The 22,240-nt window shown below is 38.5% G+C and overlaps 1 protein-coding gene and 2 pseudogenes across 2 annotated transcripts in view; all 3 read right to left on the minus strand.

Annotated features, from left to right (window-relative positions):
• RMDN1 (regulator of microtubule dynamics 1) overlaps nt 1–22,240 on the minus strand; it is a 42,450-nt gene that overhangs the window by 11,979 nt on the left and 8,231 nt on the right. For both annotated transcript variants that reach the window (XM_030937438.1, XM_030937437.1), the window contains exons 3-7: nt 9,997–10,084; nt 7,940–8,099; nt 6,362–6,451; nt 1,737–1,792; nt 48–135 (exon numbers count right to left, since the gene is read on the minus strand). In XM_030937438.1, the coding sequence (XP_030793298.1) occupies nt 48–135; nt 1,737–1,792; nt 6,362–6,451; nt 7,940–8,099; nt 9,997–10,084 (482 nt within the window). The remainder of the gene's footprint in view (nt 1–47; nt 136–1,736; nt 1,793–6,361; nt 6,452–7,939; nt 8,100–9,996; nt 10,085–22,240) is intronic.
• Nucleotides 2,231–3,586, minus strand: LOC115899703 (annotated as a pseudogene).
• On the minus strand, nt 3,842–4,637 carry LOC115899593 (annotated as a pseudogene).

Genomic DNA, 22,240 nt, shown 5'->3' on the forward strand with positions numbered 1-22,240 from the left:
CTGTGGTTAATAAATCAGTACTAAGTTAAGAGAGGACATCATACTACCTTCTCATAGGTGGAACTCGGAGGAGTTGCAAACAGCATTTTAGCAATTCTTCTTTGATACCAAGGCATTTCAGCAAATGTATAGCACCTACAAGGAAATAATACAATTTTATACATTCAAATTGTATCTTCTTTTCTCTTAAAGATCACGAAGCATCTTAATACTATAAAAGGAATTTTGTACTGTATGTTTAAACAACTTGTGCTTTACATGATATCTGTTAGGTAATCCAGAGATTGACATAGTGATCCATTAGCTGGGAGGTGTATTTTGTGATTAAATATAAATAGTAAGCAGTCATACTAATAACAGTAATATAATATACATCTACCATTGAGTGCATTGTGCCAGGTACTGGGCTGATTATTCTCTCACTTATTGTTCATAACAATTATATATGAGATAGGATAATTTCCCCTATTTTTTTATAGAAGAAAAACTCAGAGAAGTTAAACCTTACTCAGGAAAAATGACAAAGCTAAACATCAAATGTATAAATAACAGCAACCAATAACTTAAATCCATTTTTAAAGGGGCAAAGCAAATGATTAACCTCCAAATATCTTTACAACTTTCAGAAATAAGTAGGAAAGAAAGTGTTAGATCTTTGACTAGGATCTGAAGCCCTTAAGGCAGAAATTGCTATTTCATTTGGGTTTGCTTACTAGCATCTGACTTAGTGACTGCCCTTCAATTATCATTAATCCTCGGTGACTGAGTGTTAGCTTAATATGTCCTTTATCCTGAAGAATATATTTCTCTTTTAAAAGAGTTTGACTGCCGGGCGCGGTGGCTCAAGCCTGTAATCCCAGCACTTTGGGAGGCCGAGACGGGCGGATCACGAGGTCAGGAGATCGAGACCATCCTGGCTAACACGGTGAAACCCCGTCTCTACTAAAAAAATACAAAAAACTAGCCGGGCGAGGTGGCGGGCGCTTGTGGTCCCAGCTACTCGGGAGGCTGAGGCAGGAGAATGGCGTGAACCCGGGAGGCGGAGCTTGCAGTGAGCCGAGATCGCGCCACTGTACTCCAGCCTGGGCGACAGAGCGAGACTCCGTCTCAAAAAAAAAAAAAAAAAAAAAAGAGTTTGACAGAGGACAGTTTACACTGGTATCCTTCTTAGATGGCAGTAAATATTTAGCTCTGCAGACCATACTCAAAAGAGTGGCCCATCAGTACAGAACACTTTGATAAAGCCTCATACCAGCACAATAATAATCTACAGTGGACATAAGATCACATAAAAATAGACAAGATAATAATCTACAGTGGACATAAGATCACATAAAAATAGACAATAGAAAATCAGATTATATCGTTCCTCAGATTAATCCAGACTATATCTGACATACTTTGAAGAGACAAAGACCCTCTTGGGGCATTCTACTGTTTTACTATAGTTACATTAATCTAATTTCATTTAGCATGGTAAATAAGAACAGTCTTTTCAGTCTGTACAAGTTTCTAAATGACCTGAATAACAATGTTTAACAGGATCATAATCAAATTTAGTATGTTCTAACAATACATATACGAGTGCTAGTTAATGGATTTAGCACTCTAAACTCTGTCAGATAATATTTTAAAATATTTAATATCTTTTATATATGCAAAAGATATTTATACATACTACAAAATAATATCACACTAAATACTTACTACTGAAATATTTAAATAAATTTTCTTACCAAATACCCATAAGGTGAATTGAAGTCGCATCTTTAGGGTTCAGTTCAATTGCTTTCTAACAAGAAATGAGAAAAATAAATTGTATTTGTTTTCTAAACACTAATAAGTGCTTTACTGTGTTTGCTGAAGAAGCCATGATTTTTGTAAAAAAAAAAAATCGTGTGTTTCAATTCTCCCATTATAATTAATATTAATAATTAATCCTGATTCTTTGATTAAATTCACTTCAAAACACTATTAATGACTTGTACTAAGGTTACTATTTTGTAAGGTTCGGACATTTATAGTGTCTATCAAGATGAGAAAAAACATGAAATACATAAATGAATTGATTTTGCAAATTAATAATCTATAGCTCTTAAAGTTTCTTCCAGATTAAAGGAAAAATGAATAAGGAAGTACTTTCTTGGCAAACTGTATATGGATACTGAATAAAAGTCATTATTTCCTAAAGAAGAACTAAAAATGTATTTTAGTTTTTTAGAAAAATCTAGTTTTAGACAGTCTCTTCTATGTAGATTGTAGAAAGTCTTTTCTATTTTTAGAAAGTCTCTTCTTGTATGCAGATTTTGTTCAACTTCCCCATCTGTACTTACCAAACGAAAAATAAACAGTTTATAGAATTATGTGCAATGTAAAATATGTTGAATCTCCCTAATTTCTATTTACTATGTGAATTAGTGTGAAGCATAAACTACAGAATACCTTTAAAGAAACTGTTCCTCCTTTTATCCATTATTTTGTTGAAAACCACTAAAGAAATCTTACAGATTAATGTTCATCATAGTAAAAGGACTGTTTTTGAAAAAATTAAGATTTCCTAGTTTATGCTTTTCTATAAACCCACATTTTTGCTTTCAGTTTAGTAATGTGTAAGGTACACATTTTCAAATATTTGTAATGGTTAAGAGCATGGTCTCTGAAGCCAGACTGACAGGATTCAAGTCACAGCTTAATGACCCTGAACTGGCTGCAGTATCTACATTGTTACCACGACTGAGTTTTTTCTCTTTTATAGAAAAGTCATATACTTACTTAACTCATAAGGTTGTGGTAAAAAATAAAAATATTTTAACATGTTTATATGCAACCTATGCTCTAAGCAACCTTTCCCAATTGGAATTCCACTAAAAATTAAGCCCTTCAAAAAACTGTGTAAGTAACTATTTTTTCCATTTCCTAAGAATGATACAAGAGATACTGTAGTCCCATTCTAGATGCATAGGAAGGAAGTTAATTCATCACAATGGATGCCTGGGGGGATCAGGGTTTAATTTTCCTTTTTTTTTTTTTTTTTTTGCCTTTGCCAAAATAAGGTTTTATTTTGAAAGTTATTTGAAAAACACTGAGGAAAGAAGGAGAAGACCTAAGACCCAATGGATATAAGTTTCCAAATTTGTATTCTTGCCAGTCCCACCAATGGTCTCTCTGTCAAGCCCAGAAAGTGCTGATTTCTTTGGTAATTCCTATTTTTAGCTTCCTGGAGAAGAGATCTTTTCCCACAAGCCATCTTCTTTTTTTTTTTTTTTTTTTTTGTAGAGTAGGGCTTTATTTCCAGGAAACTGTGTGTTAGTTGGAGCAGTATTTTTTTCAAAACTATCAAGGTAGATCTAATATGTTCAACAAAGTGGGATGGCTTGGCCAGACACGAAGTGGAAAGATTCTCTAGTATGTGCTTGTCATCCTGCTGCAAGCAGAAATCCACATGTGGAAATGGCGTCCAGGAGTACAGTCCTATACGAAGTTGTTCTGTCTTTGCATTGTAAATGCGAATCTTTGGTCCTCCTGCTAAAACTCATGTGGCGTGCAGCTGCTCCTCCAGACCTCGATCTTGAAAGGAGGCTCTGTAGGCCGGGCACAGTGGCTTACGCCTGTAATCCCAGCACTTTGGGAGGCTGAGGCAGGCAGATCACTTGAGGTCAGGAGTTTGAGAACCAGCCCGGCCAACATGGTGAAACCCTGTCTCTACTAAAAATACAAAAATTAGATGGGCGTCGCAGCGGGCACCTGTAATCCCAGCTACTCGGGAGGCTGAGGCAGGAGAATCACTTGAACTCTGAAAGTGGAGGCTGCAGTAAGCTGAGATCACACCACTGCACTCCAGCCTGGCCAACAGAGAAGACTCTATCTCAAACAAAAAAAAAAAAGAAAGGCGGCTCTGTAAATCTCTGCAGTCTCACGTTGACGGCAATACCATGTTTTATTAGAAAGTGGCATTCATTTTCTTCCCGGTCATTTAATTCCGTCACACATAATCATAATACCACTAAGTGAATGTCATCTTCTTTCCTGTCAGATTCACTAAGAAGTTAATGAGTGAGTGAGTGTGACAACTGCCTCCCACATCACTGAAGCCTCCCACGAGGTATACTTCCAGCCTTCCACATTGAGCGTGGTCGGAAAAGGATTTTATGGAGTTCATGATCAAGGGGTCCTCAGCTTTGGTGTCAGTTCCATCACAATGTGTCAAGCAGGTGGCCCCATTACCTGTGTGCCACATGACCACAATGTGACAAGTAGTGGCATTATCAGAACCCAGAATGGAGATGGAGCCATCCTTTGGGGAGGTCACTGCGAGCTCTCTTTGCTGAACATACAGAAGGCCCTAGGGTTCCACTTGTTGAACAGACTGACCTCTGAGACATCTGGCTCTTTCCTCCAGAAGCAGGTGGGCTCGGACGAGGTCCCTGGCAAACTGCAGCAGCCACACTCGCCGCCCCTCAACAAGCACTGGCATTGCGGAGGCAGCCGCCCAGGCCAGGGTTTAATTTTCTTAAGGGAAGGGTTGACAGGGGGTACTTTCAAGCAAACTCTTTCATAATCAATCTTTCCTGCCATTGGTCTTTCAAAAAGAATCCAAAGATGGTAATTCCTTGCCACTTTGGATATATAATGGAATTTGAAATGTAAGTAGTATAAATGATCCTTTTAATATGTAAATACTAAATACTGCCATTTAAAATATATTTAAACATGTACATTTGAAAGCTTATATAAAACACTGTTTTTTATAATCTATAACCTTCACTGTTTTGTTAAAAAAAGAGAAAAGTGTACATTTGTATTTTTTCTACAGTTCTTCATTATTCACTTTGGAAGTTACATCATGTATTTCTACATCCTGAGACACAGAGAAATTAAGTGATCTATCTAATGCCACTGAGAAAATTACTGTATTTCCCTGAATCTAAAATATCAAAAATGACACCATTAGTTTATGTGCCACTAAGAAAGAAAAAATCACTGCCAACTACAATGTAAGGTTCCAGTGATTACATCATGTAATCTCATTTCAAGGATTTTAAACTGTGAAACAGGTAAATTGTTACATTATAAAATGTCAGTTATTAGGTATATATTACTATCCATACCTGAACAAGAAAAGCTAGGTCTCCTGACTCCCAGTCATTCTTTTTCACCAGTTGTTACATAAACTAAGAATTGACACTAAACCATAAAATTCTGAAAAACTATTTAAATAGCAAATTCAGCACTATTTCTATGTATGTTTCCATCACTTTTCCTTCCTATAATCTCAAAAGAGCAATAAATATGCTGGTTTTTTGTGGTAGTTTTTTTTTTTTTTTTTTGAGACAATGAAGTTCATACACGTTAAGAAATATACAGACTCCTATGCAATTCTTAGCACCTAACAGCTAACTATAAATTAGGGGAAAATATTTTTAATAAAACACACATAGAATACACACAGAGATATCAATCTTAAATAGAATTATTACTACAAGGAGTGGTGTGTCAATTGTGTTAAAGACTGTTACATTGGACCACACTTTCCATATTCAGGAATTTGTGTCACTGGTCCCCTCCCACAGAAACTGAGCTTGCCCTTGTGACTTGTTTAGATTAATAGGATATTACCAAGTATGATGCAAGCAGAGGCTTGCTAAAAGTTTGCACACTGGATCTTTTCCCATGGAACACTCATTCTTGGAAGCCAACTACCATGCTATAATGAAGGCTGAGCTAGACAACTAAGTGATAAAAAAAAAAACAAGTGAGGAGAAACTCTCATAGGTGATAGGCCATCTTGGACACTGTAGTCTCAGCTGAGGGCCCAGGTGATTGCAGCTGTCTAAATGACCTCAGCTATACCAAGCGATGTGGAAGTGCCACTGAGCTCAGTTAACCCACAGAATTGCAAGAAATAACAAACTTGGCTGGGCGCAGTGGCTCACACCTGTAATACCAGCACTTTGAAAGGCCAAGGCAGGTGGATCAGCTGAGGTCAGGAGTTCAAGACCAGCCTGGCCAAAATGGTGAAACCCTGCCTCTACTAAAAACACAAAAATTAGCCAGATGTGGTAGTGTCCGCCTGTAATCCCAGCTACTCAGGAGGCTGAGGCAGGAGAATTGCTTGAACCCAGGAGGCGGAGGTTGTAGTGAGTCGAGATAGTGCCACCGCACTCCAGCCTGGATGACAACAGCAAAACTACGTCTCAAAAAAAAAAAAAAGAAAAGAAAAGAAAAGAAATAACAAACTGTCATGGCTCTACTCCACTGTTACCATAGGTGGTTTGAAATACGGCAATAGATAATGAAAACAAAAACCTATTCAGAAAAATTTGACTTTTAAAATTCATGAATTTGAATAATTCATCAGTACCTCAAAATGCTCCTTGATAATATACGCATTTGCAATTTTAGCCTTGATGCCTTCATAATCTCCAACATCACTAAGGCAGATTGCATACCACTGAAAATTAAAAAAAAGTGTAAGAACAATAATATTCTTAATATTCCATTCAATACAAGGTAAAACTGTATATTTATTCTTCAAGTCATTCTCATCCAACAAAAAGTCATTGAGCATAAAAACTGTATTAAATGCAATGGAATACATAAAGAAAAGTGGACATGGCCCTCTAGAAACTCAGGAATAGGGTTGGGCGCAGTGGCTCACGCCTGTAACAGTACTTTGGGAGGCTGAGGTGAGTGGATCATCTGAGGTCAGGAGTTTGAAACCCTGGCCAACATGGTGAAACTCCATCTCTACTAAAAATACAAAAATTAGCTGGGCATGGTAGCATGCACCTGTAATCCCAGCTACGTGGGAGGCTGAGGCAGAAGAATTACTTGAACCCGGGAGATGGAGGCTACAGTGAGCCAAGATCACACCACTGTACTCCAGCCTGGGCAACAGAGAGAGACTATGTCTAAAAAACAAAACAAAACAACCTCAGGGATAGGACATGTTTATAGAGAACTATAATACAAGGTAGAAAGTGGTGAATTTTCCAAGAAAGTTACCAACACGAGATAATGGTTCATGTTTATGGTCTGAGTATCAATTTAGAAGAATATGTAATTGAATGTTTTATTTTCTCATTCTCTTTTCTAGGATTTCCATCTCCTCCCATATTGTATTGTTATAGTAAGAACAGCCACAGTGTCAACTGTGACCTTATCTCCACAGCCACAGCTGGACAGCAGACCCAAACTGAACAACCTGAGTTTCTTTCCCAAGAAATGAATCTACAATGGCCGTGCTTCAGAAACCCAGGTGCTGTGGAAAGCCACAAGACTTAGGATAAGGAGAAAAAAAATGTCTGCAATGAAAAAGATTTTCCGGTAACAGCAGAGTAGAGAAACAATTAATGAAGCCTCGGAGCAATCAAGCCAATTTTTCCCAAGGTCCAACTCTACCCTGCCTTTGGGTACTATGAAGTCCAACAATCCAGAAGGCTAATGATGACCTCATCTCTCTGTACAATTTACTGAAAAACGTCGTTGTGAACCAACAAGAAATCCTGAGTTACATGTGAAAGTCATTCTAGGTCTCAGTTGTCTAGCTGTTATATTCCTACCTCTAAATAAAACAGAAATATAACGTGAGGAAAATGAGAAAATATTTGTGAAGCGCTTATACTACTAAGTATATAAATATAGGTAATTCATGAAATTACTAAACTTCTGCTTAAAAATAAGCATTCACAAAAGTAATTTATCAAATACACATGAAGTCAGACCAAATGTTTACGAAAACAAAGACTTCTTTTTGAAAAACATAAAAATAACTATCTTCCCTACTTCTTTAAAATAGAGAAATTATCCTTAAGATATAAGATTGAATAAAAAGAAAAAAACTTAGAGAAATTGTTCTTCCAATGTAAATTAGGGATAATAGAAAAATATAGAAAATGTACCTCTCAGTACATGGTAATAGCTCAGTTAAGCAACTCACCTTATGCGCTGCAAAATGTGATTCATTTTTCTCTAGTGCTCTTTTTGCATACTCTAGGGCTTCATACACTAATAGCTTTTTCTCCTCTTCTGAGGTTCTGCTAAGCTGAGCAACATCACGTGATGCCCGTGCCAAACGCCACAGTAACTCTGCATCTTCACTAATTTGAAATAAAATATAAAACAACCATTTTAGCTCACATTTCAAAATTGTTAAGGGTTACATTACTAATGAATACATTATGGTCTTTCAGCTTAGGAAGCTAGCAACATGGTATCAAAAGCCATTATTAATAATGCTAAATTTGTTATTTTCGTTAATACAAAACCTTTATTTGCTAAAATTTCCTATAAAAATGTCTAATATTCATAAATATTAACTTACCTCTAGTATCTAAAACACTGACTTCTTTCAAAAATATCTTTGTATTAAAATTCTCTAAACATCTGCCCTACAAAACTCAACATATTAACTTGAGGCTTGGCCTCACTAGCACTGTGTTTCAAATAGCTCACTCAGTAGTTCATAGTATCATAAAATACGTAAATTTTATAGACAGGGTCATGTTCTAAAAATACAAAACTGCTGAATCCCTAGTCTCAAATATAGCACCTCACACACAATAGTTTTTGACAATTATTTGCTAATGAATGAATGGTTGAACATAATGTGATCTCAAAATATAATCCTATGTTTGAATACTATGCCATGATGCATGGGTTACTTCAAGTAAGAGCATTGGATTCTTTGAAGAACTGCCATTTCCATATAGTGATATAAGAAATGGTTAATAAATTATTAACCATCACAACTGACAGAAATAATTGTAAAAATTAAATTCCGGCCAGGCACAGTGTGGCTCACGCCTGTAATCCCAGCACTTTGGGAAGCCGAGGCAGGCAGATCACCTGAGGTCGGGAGTTCAAAACCAGCGTGACCAACATGGAGAAACCCCGTCTCCAATAAAAATACAAAATTAGCCAGTCGTGGTGGTGCATGCCTGTAATCCCAGCTACTTGGGAGGCTGAGGCAGGAGAATCGCTTGAACCTGGGAGGTAGAGGTTGCAGTGAGCCAAGATTGCGCCATTGCACTCCACCTTGGACAACAAGATCGAAACTCCGTCTCAAAAAAATAAAATAAAATAAATTCCTTTTTATTAAATGTTTGCCTTTAATCCTCACTTTATATTTTTTTTAACAAAAAATAAAAATTTGAAACTAAAGGTTCCTTTAGTTAAGATAGTGATTATTCAACGAATATGGAGTAACTACCTTACAGCTTATTTTTCAAGCTATCAATGACATGACAATAAAATGACAAACCAGCCACCTTGAATTACTGAGGGGAGAATGGAGAAGAAAAGATCAATCCTGTAGATATCTAGGAAAGTAAATTTGGTGGGTCCTGGGGAAAAAACTGGTTTTGAAAATCTCAAAAAGGTAGATGAAAAGGACTCAATATTTTTAGTTTAGGAGATGAGTAAATTAGTTATCTAGAAATGCTATTTAGCCATATGATTTACTTTATAGGGTTGAGTCTCTCTCACTCTACACTCCTCCCAAAAATGAGTACACACTGATGTTCTACACTAAACCTACAATCTAATACTAAAAATAGAAAAGGGGTATTTTTGATTTCTCTGACTATCCTTCTAAAGTAATACGCGGTTACCATTCAATGGTGGCATACAATATCCTAAATCTCAGTGAATTCATTTAATCTATACCAATAAATAATTACTTTAAAAGGAATGAGAAATATACAATATGGCTAGAACGGATAAACATATATTCAGTACCTATGCTGTACGCTCTAAAGCAAACTGGAAAAATCAACATTCCACTAGAGTAAGTAGTAACACCTTTTCAAATCAGTGAGATACATGCAGCATTTAACGTAAGAAACAAATAGTATATTATAAATTAAACTTAAGAAATATTTTGAAGTAAAAACTACAATAATCAATTTTTAAAACCTCAAGCACTAAGGGTCATTTTAATTGTTAAATAAAAATTTTAAGGAAACCACAAGCCTAGGCCTATCCTACATTGCTTACCTTTCCTTGTATTGGGTTAGCAACTGATAAAGTTTTTCTGTTTCTCCGCTTTCATACAGGTAGTCTGCTTGTTCAAGTATTTCTTCAACTTCAAAGATTATAAAGGAAAAAAGACACAATAAAATGTCTTCCCAAGTCAGATGACAATAATTCAAAGAAACATAAACACTTTTATATATAAGCAAATGAAATTAGATACAGAAATGACCTATAGTGAAAGAGCAGAAATTATGAAGAAGCTAGATGGAAACAAAGTAGCAATAAGCATAATGCTATCATAAAAAATGATTTATTGAAATCATGGGAAATAGAAAACTTATTCTGATACTGACTAAATATGAAACACTAACAATAAATATAACAGTAACGATAGCTGATGAGCTAAAAAAAATTCCAAAAACTCTCATAATATTTTAAGAAAGTTTACTTATCTGTGTTGGGCCAGATTCAAAGCTGCCCTGGGCTCCATGTGGCCTATGGGCCGCAGGTTGGACAAGCTTGCTCTACACAGTCTTTGTTGTTGCTGCTGTCAAGTACCATCCATGGTAGAAAATAAAAGTCATCTACTTGCAGCACTGAATGTTAGTAATGTGCATGAACCAAACTACACTGTTTTAATAGATTCTCTTTATACACAGATGTTCAAAGAGAGCTGTCATCAGAAATTTAGATGAAGCTAACTACACACTGAACCTGGAACTTATTGACACTATACTCTGACTAACTCTTAAAACTAATTTATATATGACTACAAAATACAAAAACATTATTGACAGTGTAGTGCCCTAAGAAAACTGTCTACTTAATGAAAAAACAGTCTGAATTTCAGGAAATTCCAATTATTACTCGGAAACATGTACATTTAATTTTGTCTTCTATAAGGGTACTGTACTACTTAGTCCTAAGCCAACATTCCAATGTGTATACACTTGGTATACTTTAATCAATCATGGTATACTTGTAGTTAAAAGGGTTTCTTGGCCTGGCGTGGTGGCTCACACCTGTAATCCTAGCACTTTGGGAGGGTGAGGTGGGAGGACCACCAGGTCAGGAGTTTGATACCAGCCTGGCCAACATGATGAAACTCCGTCTCTACTAAAAATATAAAAATTAGCTGGGCGTGATGGCATGCTCCTGTAATCCCAGCTACTTGGGAGGCTGAGGCAGAAGAATCACTTGAACCCAGGAAGAAGAGGTTGCAGTGGGCCAAGATCGCGCCACTGCACTCCAGCCTGGGCAATAGAGTGAGACTCTGTCTCCAAAAAAAAAAAAAAAAAGGTTGGGGGGTGAGTTCTTAAGTTTTTAAAAAATTAGCAAACAGAAAAAAACCATGAAACTTGTGATGCAATCATGTATTTTTTAACATCATAATGTAATAATTATACTAGTTAAGAAATTAAATGACAATAGCAGGAAAAAACCCTAAAATTAAATAAAGATTTTTTTTTCCAGTAATCCCACTTCATTCTGATTAGGTGTTATAAAGTTTAATAACATTCATATGGCTGGTTAATTTTTAAAATTTTGCTTCCATTCTATTCTATATTTTTATCTAATAAGTGGCTGAGTCACAAAGTTTGTGTTTTAACAATCCAAAGGATAAGTAGTAGTCTTTATTCTTTAGTTGATACTTACAGTAGGTAGAATAATGGCCCCCAAATATGCCCCAATCTTAATCCCTGGAATCTGTTTGAATGTTTGGTTACACAGCAACAGTGAACTGTACATAGAATTAAGGTTGCTAATCAGCTAATCTTAAAATAGGAAATTATCCTGGATTATCCAGGTAGGCCCAATGTAATTATAGGAGTCCTTAAAAGTGAAAGAGGAAGGCAAAAGTCAGAGAAGGAGTGTCAATGGAAACGAGGTCAGAATGATGGTTTGATGGTGGTTCTGAACATGGAGGAAGGCGCCTTCAGCCAAATAATGTAGAAAGCCTGCAGAAGCTGAGAAAAGCAAAGGAAGAGAATATTCCCTAGGGTCTCTGGAATGCAGCTCTCCCAATGCTGATTTTAGCCAGTCAGAACCATTTTTGGCTTCTGTACTGTAAGATACAGAACTACAGAACCCTAAGATAATAAATTTGTGTTAAGTCACTGAGCTTGTCACAGCAGTGAAAGAAAATTAATATTAAATTAAATATACTGATCTGGCATATTTGAATGTGTATATAGTATGCATAAGTAAAAAAGTTACTTTTAAATCTATTCATTGATTATTCTCTGACTTACTGAAAAGACTGATTACTGTCCTTAACATGATCTAGGAATTCTAAATCACATTACTCATGCGATTAAAAATGTAGAAATTGTCAGCCAGGCATGGCAGCTCACGCCTATAATCCCAACACTTTGGGAGGCTGAGGCAGAAGGATCACTTGAGCCCAGGAGTTTGAGACCAGCTTGGGCAAGATGGCAAGATGCCAAGATGCCATTTCTTTAAAAAAAAAAAAAAAAAAAAAAAGGAGAAATTTAGTGAATAATCTTTTTTGTGTGCATCCTTTTATAATCTCTCAAATCACTTAGCTCCAAATTCTTAATTACATAGTAAAATACTGTAAGCTATAATATAATGGTTTTAAATATATATATACACATATATATATTTATTTATTTGAGACAGAGTCTCACTCTGTCACTAGGCTGGAGTGCAGTGGCGCCATCTCGGCTCACTGCAACCTCCGTCTCCAAAGTTCAAGCGATTCTCCTGCCTCAGCCTCCTAAGTAGCTGGGACTACAGGTGTGTGCCACCAGTCCCAGCTAATTTTTTGTAGTTTTAGTAGAGACAGGGTTTCACCATGTTGGCCAGGACAGGATGGTCTTGATTTCTTGACCTCGTGATCTGTCCACATTGGCCTTCCAAAGTGCTGGGATTACAGGCGTGAGTCACCACGCCCAGCCTATAAATTTACATATTTAAATATATATACATATGTATATATATAGTTCTAAAAAGGATTTTTCTAAAATCATACACTGAACAAGAAAAAAGTACACTTCCTATGGTACTACAGACTGACGTAAGCACTCGGGTGGGAGCTTGTAGACAACTCCACATATCTGCAAATCAGTTGTTTCCTTTTTTTTTTTTTTGGAGACGAAGTCTCGCTCTGTGGCCCAGGCTGGAGTGCAGTGGCCAGATCTCAGCTCACTGCTAGCTCCGCCTCCCGGGTTTACGCCATTCTCCTGCCTCAGCCTCCTGAGTAGCTGGGACTACAGGCGCCCGCCACCACGCCCAGCTAGTTTTTTGTATTTTTTAGTAGAGACGGGGTTTCACCATGTTAGCCAGGATGGTCTCGATCTCCCGACCTCATGATCCGCCCGTCTCGGCCTCCCAAAGTGCCAGGATTACAGGCTTGAGCCACCGCGCCCGGCCAAATCTGTTGTTTTCTAACTTAATATTTTATACTTTCTTGAAAATATTTAAAACTAAGTTATGTTACTAACTTAGAGACCCTATTCTATAAAACAGACTAAACTTTAAAAGTAAATTATTTTCAACTTAATAAGCAAGTATTCTAAGATGAAATGAGATATTAATTCACCTAAAACTGTAGAGTGAAATCTTAAATTTAACCTAAAATAGATATGTGCAAGATCATAATAATTAGAATTTTTTAAAGAAATGCCAATGATGTGACCTCCTACATATATGTTAGTAAACTTTGATTTTCTACTTTTCCAGCTGACTGTACTCTAGCCATGTGAGCAGTGTCAGGACAAGAATACTCCTCTGGCAAGATAAAGAGCTATATTCCTGAGATTTCTCTACATAAGACTTAAGTAGTAGAAAATCTGAGTATCTAGATTCAAGCCTCTAAGTAGCAATAACATCATCAAAGTTTAAGGCAATTCTTTCATACCAATAATACTGTGTCTCAGCAGTACCAGAAACAGTGCAACCAAAAATGCACTGAAATACAACAAATAACTACATACAAAGGAACACTGATCTCAGTTCTGTAGGTTCATCAATAAAGAGGAATTTTGAAAATATATATGAAAACGGCCGGGCGCGGTGGCTCAAGCCTGTAATCCCAGCACTTTGGGAGGCCGAGACGGGCAGATCACAAGGTCAGGAGATCGAGACCATCCTGGCTAACACGGTGAAACCCCGTCTCTACTAAAAATACAAAAAAAAAAAAACTAGCTGGGCGAGGTGGCGGGCGCCTGTAGTCCCAGCTACTCGGGAGGCTGAGGCAGGAGAATGGCGTAAACCTGGGAGGCGGAGCTTGCAGTGAGCTGAGATCTGGCCACTGCACTCCAGCCTGGGCGACAGAGCGAGACTCCGTCTCAACAAAAAAAAAAAAAAAAAAAGAAAATACATATGAAAACACACGTGAAGTGATATATAAAGAACCTTTAATGACTGTGACAAAAAAAGAAAAGAAATTTTAAAAAACACAACAACAAACTAAAAAATAAAAGAGAACCTTTAAGTTGGGCACCTGTAATTATCTTTTAAGCATTTTACACGAGCTTTCATATGCACAAAGAGTACTATGAATGTATTAGCATACCTTTCTTCAAGGGGCTTTAAATTTGGTCTATTTTAAGGAGCTAATGAGGCCAGGCATGGTGGCTCACAATTATAATCCTAGCTAGCACTTTGGGAGGCCAAGGCGGGTGGATCACCTGAGGTCAGGAGTTCAGGACCATCTTGGCCGACATGGTGAAACCCCATCTCTACTAAAAATACAAAATTTAGCCAGTCATGGTGGCGGGTGCCTGTGATCCCAGCTACTTGGGACGTTGAGGCAGGGAAATTGCTGGAACCCAGAAGGCAGAAGTTGCAGTGAGCTGATACTACACCAATGCACTCCAGCCTGGGGGGACAGAGCAAAACTCCGCCTTAATAATAATAATAATAATAATAATAATAATAAAAGAGATAATGAAACGTTCCTATAGGAGTGCTTCAGTTCCTGATAACAAGTGGATATCTGGTACCACCTTGTGATAAATACAGATATAACCATTTTAAAAGTCAGTCCTATAATCCCATCCAACTAAAATGTCAATGATATTTATGCCCTTAAACTTCAACTCATTTCCAAAAAACTCCCACTTAGGAATATAACTTAGTTCCAGAAAATGGAGGAAGTAAAAGCTTTTAAATTTGCTTTAAATAAGCATAAAGCAGATCAAAAGAGAATTAAGCAGAAATTTTGAAGCATGGAATTATTTGAAGATCAATTCCTTAAAAAAAAAAAAAAGCAAATGGAAGAGATGTAAGACAAAGAAAAACTTGTAAGGGCCAGTGAAGTTATATTTTTACAGAAACATATGGATCATTTTCCAGGATAAAAAAAAATGTCTCTGTATTTTTCAATTAATCTTTTTTCAAAGGGCTATGGTCTGTAGTCTCACAAATTATATAAGCATGCCAATCAACTAATTACAAAGTGATTTTTTTGTTGTTTTAAGAAAATAAAGCACCAGCCGGGCGCGGTGGCTCAAGCCTGTAATCCTGGCACTTTGGGAGGCCCAGACGGGTGGATCACGAGGTCAGGAGATCGAGACCATCCTGGCTAACACGGTGAAACCCCGTCTCTACCAAAAATACAAAAAACTAGCTGGGCGAGGTGGCGGGTGCCTGTAGTCCCAGCTACTCAGGAGGCTGAGGCGGGAGAATGGTGTAAACCCGGGAGAGGGAGCTTGCAGTGAGCTGAGATCCGGCCACTGCACTCCAGCCTGGGCGACAGAGCAAGACTCCGTCTCAAAAAAAAAAAAAAAAAAAAAGAAAGAAAATAAAGCTATTGCATTATGGAAAACAACAGGGAGGTTCCTCAAAAACTAAAAATGGAACTAGTATATGATCCAGCAATCCCACTTCTGGATGTATATCCAAAGGAACTGAAATCAGTATGTCAAAGAGATATTTGTACTGCCACATTCACTAAGGCATTAGTCACGATAGCCACGCCTTAGGAAACAACCTAAGTGCCCGTTAATAGATGAATGGATTAAACACAAAAAGTAGCATACATACACAAATGGAGTATTATTTAGCTTTAAAAGAGAAGAAAATTCTGTCATTCTGTCATTTGTAAGAATGTAGATGAACATTATATTAAGTGGGGGACATTATGTTAAGTGAAATAAGCCAGGTACAAAGAGAAAAATGTAGGTTGAACATCTCTAATCTGAAAATCCAGAATTTGAAATGTTTCAAAATCCAAAACTTTGTGAGAGCCAACACGATGCCACAAGTAGAAAATTCCACGCCTGACACTTTTACTTTTTGATGGTTCAATGTACACAAACTCTGTTTCATGCACAGTTATTTAAAATCTTGTATAAAATTACCTTCAGGTTATGTGCATAAGATATAAATGCAACACAAATAAATTCTATGTTTAGACTTGGGTCCCATTCCTAAGACATCTCATTAGGTATATGCAAATATTCCAAAATCCAAAAAAATCCAAAATCGGAAACACTTCTAGTGCCAAGCAGTTTGGACAAGGGATACTCAACCTACACTATATGATCTCACTTACGTGTGGAATCTAAAAAAGTCAAACTCACATAGGTAGAGAGTAGAATGGCAGTTACCAGAGGCCAGGGTTGAGTGGCATGAGGGAATGGGGTGATGTTGGTCAAATGGTACAAAGTTTCAGTTAGACAGGAGGAATAAGGTTTAGAGATCTGCTGCACAGCATGGTAACCATAGTTAATAATAATGTATTACATATTTAGAAATTGCTAATGCAATAGACTACAGAACTCCATAGCTTAGCTCACTTAAGAGGTAGAAAAGAGAATGCTGGAAAGTGGCATAAGAGCTTGTTGAGGCTGGGTGCGGTCGCTCATGCCTGTAATCCCAGTATTTTGGGAGGCCAGGGTGGGTAGATTACTTGAGGCAAGGAATTTGAGACTAGCCTGGCCAACATGGTGAAAACCCGTCTCTACCAAAAACACAAAAATTAGCTGGGCATGGTGACACGTGCCTATAGTCCCAGCTACTAGGGAGGCTGAGGCAGGAGGATTATCTGAGTCCAGGAGGTTGAGGGTGCAATGAGCTGTGATCATGCCACTGCACTTCAGCTTGGGTGACAGAGCAAGACTCTGTCTCAAATAACAAAACAAAACAAAAGCTTGTTGAAGTGTGAAAGAACCCAGTGATCACTTGACTCCCTCACCCATCCTTATTGTGGCTAAAAAGGCCTCATCCAGCTTGTGCAGGCCTCATAGAGGTCTAGGACCTTAAAATGTTATTTTTAACTTAACAAATATCAGCCGGGTGTGGTGGCTCATGCCTGTAATTCCAGACTTTGGGGTGGGCGGACCACTTGAGGTCAGGAGTTCAAGACCAGCCCGGCAAACATGGTAAAACCCCGTCTCTTCTAAAAATACAAAAATTAGCTGGGCATCGTGGCACATGCCTGTAATCCCAGCTACCTGGGAGGCTGAGGTGGGAGGATCACTTCAACCCAGGAGGCAGAGGTTGTAGTAAGCTAAGATCACACCTCCACATTCTAGCCTCAGGGACACAGCGAGACTCTGTCTCAAAAAATAAAAATAAAAATAAACATGTAGTAACTTTTTATATTCTCAAGACACTTTTGAAAAACTAGAAGAGCCAAGATGGCTGACTAGGCACAGCCAGGAAGACATTCTCCCACTGAGAGAGACCATCATCAAGTAGACTGGCACATGCTGAACAGATATTCAGAAAGAAGACGTTGAGAGTGGATACAGGGAGGACACAGACCCTGAATCTGAAAAAGCAGGAAGCTGGGAACCCTGCATGGGGTTGCCAAGCACCAAGACTCATTCCTGGAACCTAGCAGCTCCTAGGGAAAGGGTAAGTGAAACTGGTTTGGAGTGGCCCAATCTCATCACAGACCTTTGAGATCCTAGCTGCAGGAGACCCTAAGACCCCTCCAAGACATTTGAAATGGCAGGGAGAACTACCCGGAGAGCTGCCAGAGACAGAACTCTAGTCTGTGTGGAGAACAGAGGGTTTAGCATGCGAATAGCAACAGTGCAGCATGGTCATAAGTATCCATTTCCCAAGGCTCACCATACTCCTCTAGGTCGCCTTAGCCTTTATTAGCAGCCAGACATGGAGACAGCAAGGCTGTCTTGTGCATGGAATGGGGCCTGTCTTATCTGAACATCCCCGTCTGCCAGTCTCTCCCAGAGTCCCTGCCTGGCCACACCCATATGCAGCACAGCCTCAGCTGTCCTGATGAAATACTTGCCAGTGGCCCCCACCTTCCCAAGGGAGGACTTTTGCAGATAGAGCCCCACAGGTGCACACTCACTCATAGCCTCTGTCCACTGCCTCACCAGCATGCACACATACAACATGCAAACTTAGGAAATGCAGAGAACCCCTACAAGATAGTATACAAAAGAACCATACTCGAGACACATAGTCATCAGATTCTCCAAGGTTCACATGAAAGAAAAACTCTTAAAGACAGCTAGAGAGAAGAAGCAGGTCACCCACTATGGGAATCCCACCAGGTTAACAGTGGACTTTTTAGCAGAAGCCTTACAAGCCAGAAGAGACTAGGGGACTATATTCAACATCCTTAAAGAAAAAAAATTCCAATCAAGAATTTCATATCCAGCTAAACTAAGTTTTATAAACAAAAGAGAAATTAAATCCTTTTCAGACAAGCAAATGCTAAGGGAATTTCTTACCATCAGATCTGCCTTACAAGAGGTCCTTAAAGGAGTGCTAAACATGGAAATGAAAGACCAATACTTGCCACCACAAAAACACACTTAAGTTCATAGCTCACTGATACTGTAAAGCAACTATACAATCAAGTCCACATAATAACTAACCACATGATGACAGGATTAAGTTCTCACATATCAGTATTGACTTTGAATGTATACAGGCTAAATGCCCCACTTAAATGACACAGAGTGGCAAGTTGGATAAAGATGCATAACCCAATTGTATGCTGTCTTCAAGAGACAGATCTCACATGCAATGATGCCCACAGACTCACAGAAAAGGAATGGAGAAACATCAATCATATGGAAAACAAAAAAGAGCAGGGGCTGCTATTCTTGTTTCAGAGAAAACAGACGTTAAATCATCAATGATAAAAAAGGACAAAGAAGAACATTACACAATGACAAAGAGTTCAATTAAACATGAAAACAACTACCCTAAACATATATATATAATTAGCATTGGAGCACACAGATTAATAAAACAAGTTCTTAAGAGACCTACAAAGAGACTTTGATAACCACATCTTAATACTGAGAGACTTCAACACTCCATTGACAGTGCTACACATATTATTAAAGCAGAAAACTAACAAAAATATTCAGGATCTAAAGTTGACACTTAATCAAATGGACGTTAACAGACATCTACAAGGTACCCTACCCAAGAACAACAGAATGTACATTCTTCTCACCTGCGCATGGCACGTACTCTAAGATAGGACACATGCTTGGCCATAAAGCAATTCTGAACAAACTTAAAAAATAAAAACTGAAATCAAACCAAGCACTCTCTTGGACCACAGCTCAATAAAAATAGAAATTAATATCAAGATCTCTCAAAACCACACAATTAGATGGAAATTAAACAATTTGCTCCTGCATGATTTCTGGGTAAACAAATGAAATTAAAGCAGAAATCAAAAACTTCTTTGAAATTAATGAAAACAAAGATTTACCATACCAGAATCTGTGAGACACAGCTAAAGCAGTGCTAAAAGGAAAGTTTATGGCACTAAACACCTCTATCAAGAAGTTAGAAAGATCTCAAATTGACAACCTAACATAGTATCTAGAGTAAGTAGAGAAACAAGAGCAAACCAAATCCAAAGCTAGCAGAAGAAAATAACAAAATTCAGAGCTGAACTGAACAAAATTGAGATGTGAAAGCCATACAAAAAAAATCAACGAAACCAAAACTTGGTTCTTCAGAAGAATAAACAAAATTCATAGACTGCTAGCTGGATTAATCAAGAAACAAAGAGAGTCTGGGCATGGTGGCACATGCCTGTAATTCTAGCACTTTGGGAGGCCAAGGTGGGTGGATCACAAGGTCAGGAATTCAAGACCAGCCTGACCAACATGGTGAAACTCCATCTCTACTAAAAATACAAAAATTAGCCAGGTATGGTGGCACACACCTGTAATCCCGATTACTTGGGAGGCCAAGGCAGGAGAACTGCTTGAACTCGGGAGGCAGACGTTGCAGTGAGCTGAGATCATGTCACTGCACTCCAGCCTAAGTGACAGAACAAGACACTGTCTCAAAAAAAAAGAAAAAGAAACAGAGAAGATCCAGATAAACATAATCAGAAATGACAACAGGAATATTAACAGCAATCCCAGAGAAATACAAAAACCAGGCCAGGTGCAGTGGCTCACGCCTGTAATCCCAGCACTTTTGGAGGCTAAGGCAGGCAGATCACCTGAAGTCGGGAGTTTGAGACAGTGTGACAACATGGAGAAACCCCGTCTCTACTGAAAATACAAAAAATTAGCCGGGCGTGGTGGCACATGCCTGTAATCCCAGCTACTTGGGAGGTTGAGGCAGGAGAGTCACTTGAACCCGGGAGGTGGAGGCTGCAGTGAGCCGAGATCGCGCCATTGTACTCCAGCCTGGGCAGTAAGAGTGAAACTCCATCTCAAAACAAAAACAAAAACAAAAACCCTCAGAGACTATTGCAAACACCTCTATGCATACAAACTAGAAAACACAGAAGAAATGGATACATTCCTAGAAACATCCCAAGACTGAACTAGGAAGAAATTGAAATCCTTATAACAGTCCAATAACAAGTTCCAAAATTGAATCAGTAGTAAAAAAACAAAAACAAAAACAAAAACCTACTGTCATGCGCGTCCATGTGGAGAGACCACCAAACAGGCTTTATGTGAGCAACATGGCTGTTTATTTCACCTGGGTGCAGGCGGGCTGAGTCCGAAAAGAGAGTCAGCGAAGGGAGATAAGGGTGGGGCCGTTTTATAGGATTTGGGTAGGTAAAGGAAAATTACAGTCAAAGAGGGGTTGTTCTCTGGCGGGCAGGAGTGGGGGTCACAAGGTGCTCAGTGGGGGAGCTTTTTGAGCCAAGATGAGCCAGGAAAAGGAATTTCACAAGATAATATCATCGCCTAAGGCAAGGACCGGTCATTTTCACTTCTTTTGTGGTGGAATGTCATCGGTTAAGGTGAGGCAGGGCATTTGCACTTCTTTTGTGATTCTTCAGTTACTTCAGGCCATCTGGGCATATACGCGCAAGTCACAGGGGATGCGATGGCTTGGCTTGGGCTCAGAGGCCTGACACCTACCAACCAGAAAAAGCCCTGGACTAGATGGAGTCATACCCAAATTCAACCTAATGCACAAATAAGGGCTGGTACCAATCCTGTTGAAACTATTGCAAAAAATTGGAGAAGGGACTCTTGCATACTCATTCCATGAGGCCAGCATCATTCTGATACCAAAACCTATCAGAGACACAATGGAAAAGGAAAACTTCAAGTCATTAACTCGGGTGAAGGCAGATGGGCTGGGCATGGTGGCTCATGTCTGTAATCCCAGCACTTTGGGAAGCTGAGGTGGACGGATTGCTTGAGCTCAGGAGTTTAAGACCACCCTGGGCAACATGGAGAAACCCCAACTCTACAAAAAAAATACAAAAAATTACCCAGACGTAGTGGTATGCACCTGTAGCCCCAGCTACTCAGGAGGTGGAGGTGGGAGGATCACTTGAGCCTGCCTGGGAGGTGGAGGTTGCAGTAAGCCAAGATTGCACCACTGCACTCCAGTATGGGTGACAGAGTGAGACCCCATCTTAATAAAAAGAGAAAGAAAAAAGAACATAGGCATAAAAATAGTTAAATTAGCATTTGCAAACTGAATCCAGCAGCACATTGAAAAGATAATATACCACAATCAAGTAGGCTTTATTCTTGAGATGCAAGGTTGGTTCAACATGCAGATCAATAAATGGGATTCATCACATAAACATAACTAAAAAGAAAAACCACATGATCATCTCAAAAGACACAGAAAAGGCTTTTGATAAAATTCAACGTCACTTTACGTTAAAAAACATCAACAAACTAAGCACTGAAGGAGCACACCTCAAAATAATAAGAGCCATCTATGACAAACCCACAGCCAACATCATACTGAATGTGCAAAAGCTAGAAGCATTCTCCTTGAAAAATGGAACAAGACAAGGATGCCCGCTCTTACTACTCCTTTTAAATATAATACTGGAAGTCCTAGCCAAAGCCATCAG

The sequence above is a fragment of the Rhinopithecus roxellana genome, chromosome 9 (assembly GCF_007565055.1).
Source record: "Rhinopithecus roxellana isolate Shanxi Qingling chromosome 9, ASM756505v1, whole genome shotgun sequence".
NCBI lineage: Eukaryota > Metazoa > Chordata > Mammalia > Primates > Cercopithecidae > Rhinopithecus > Rhinopithecus roxellana.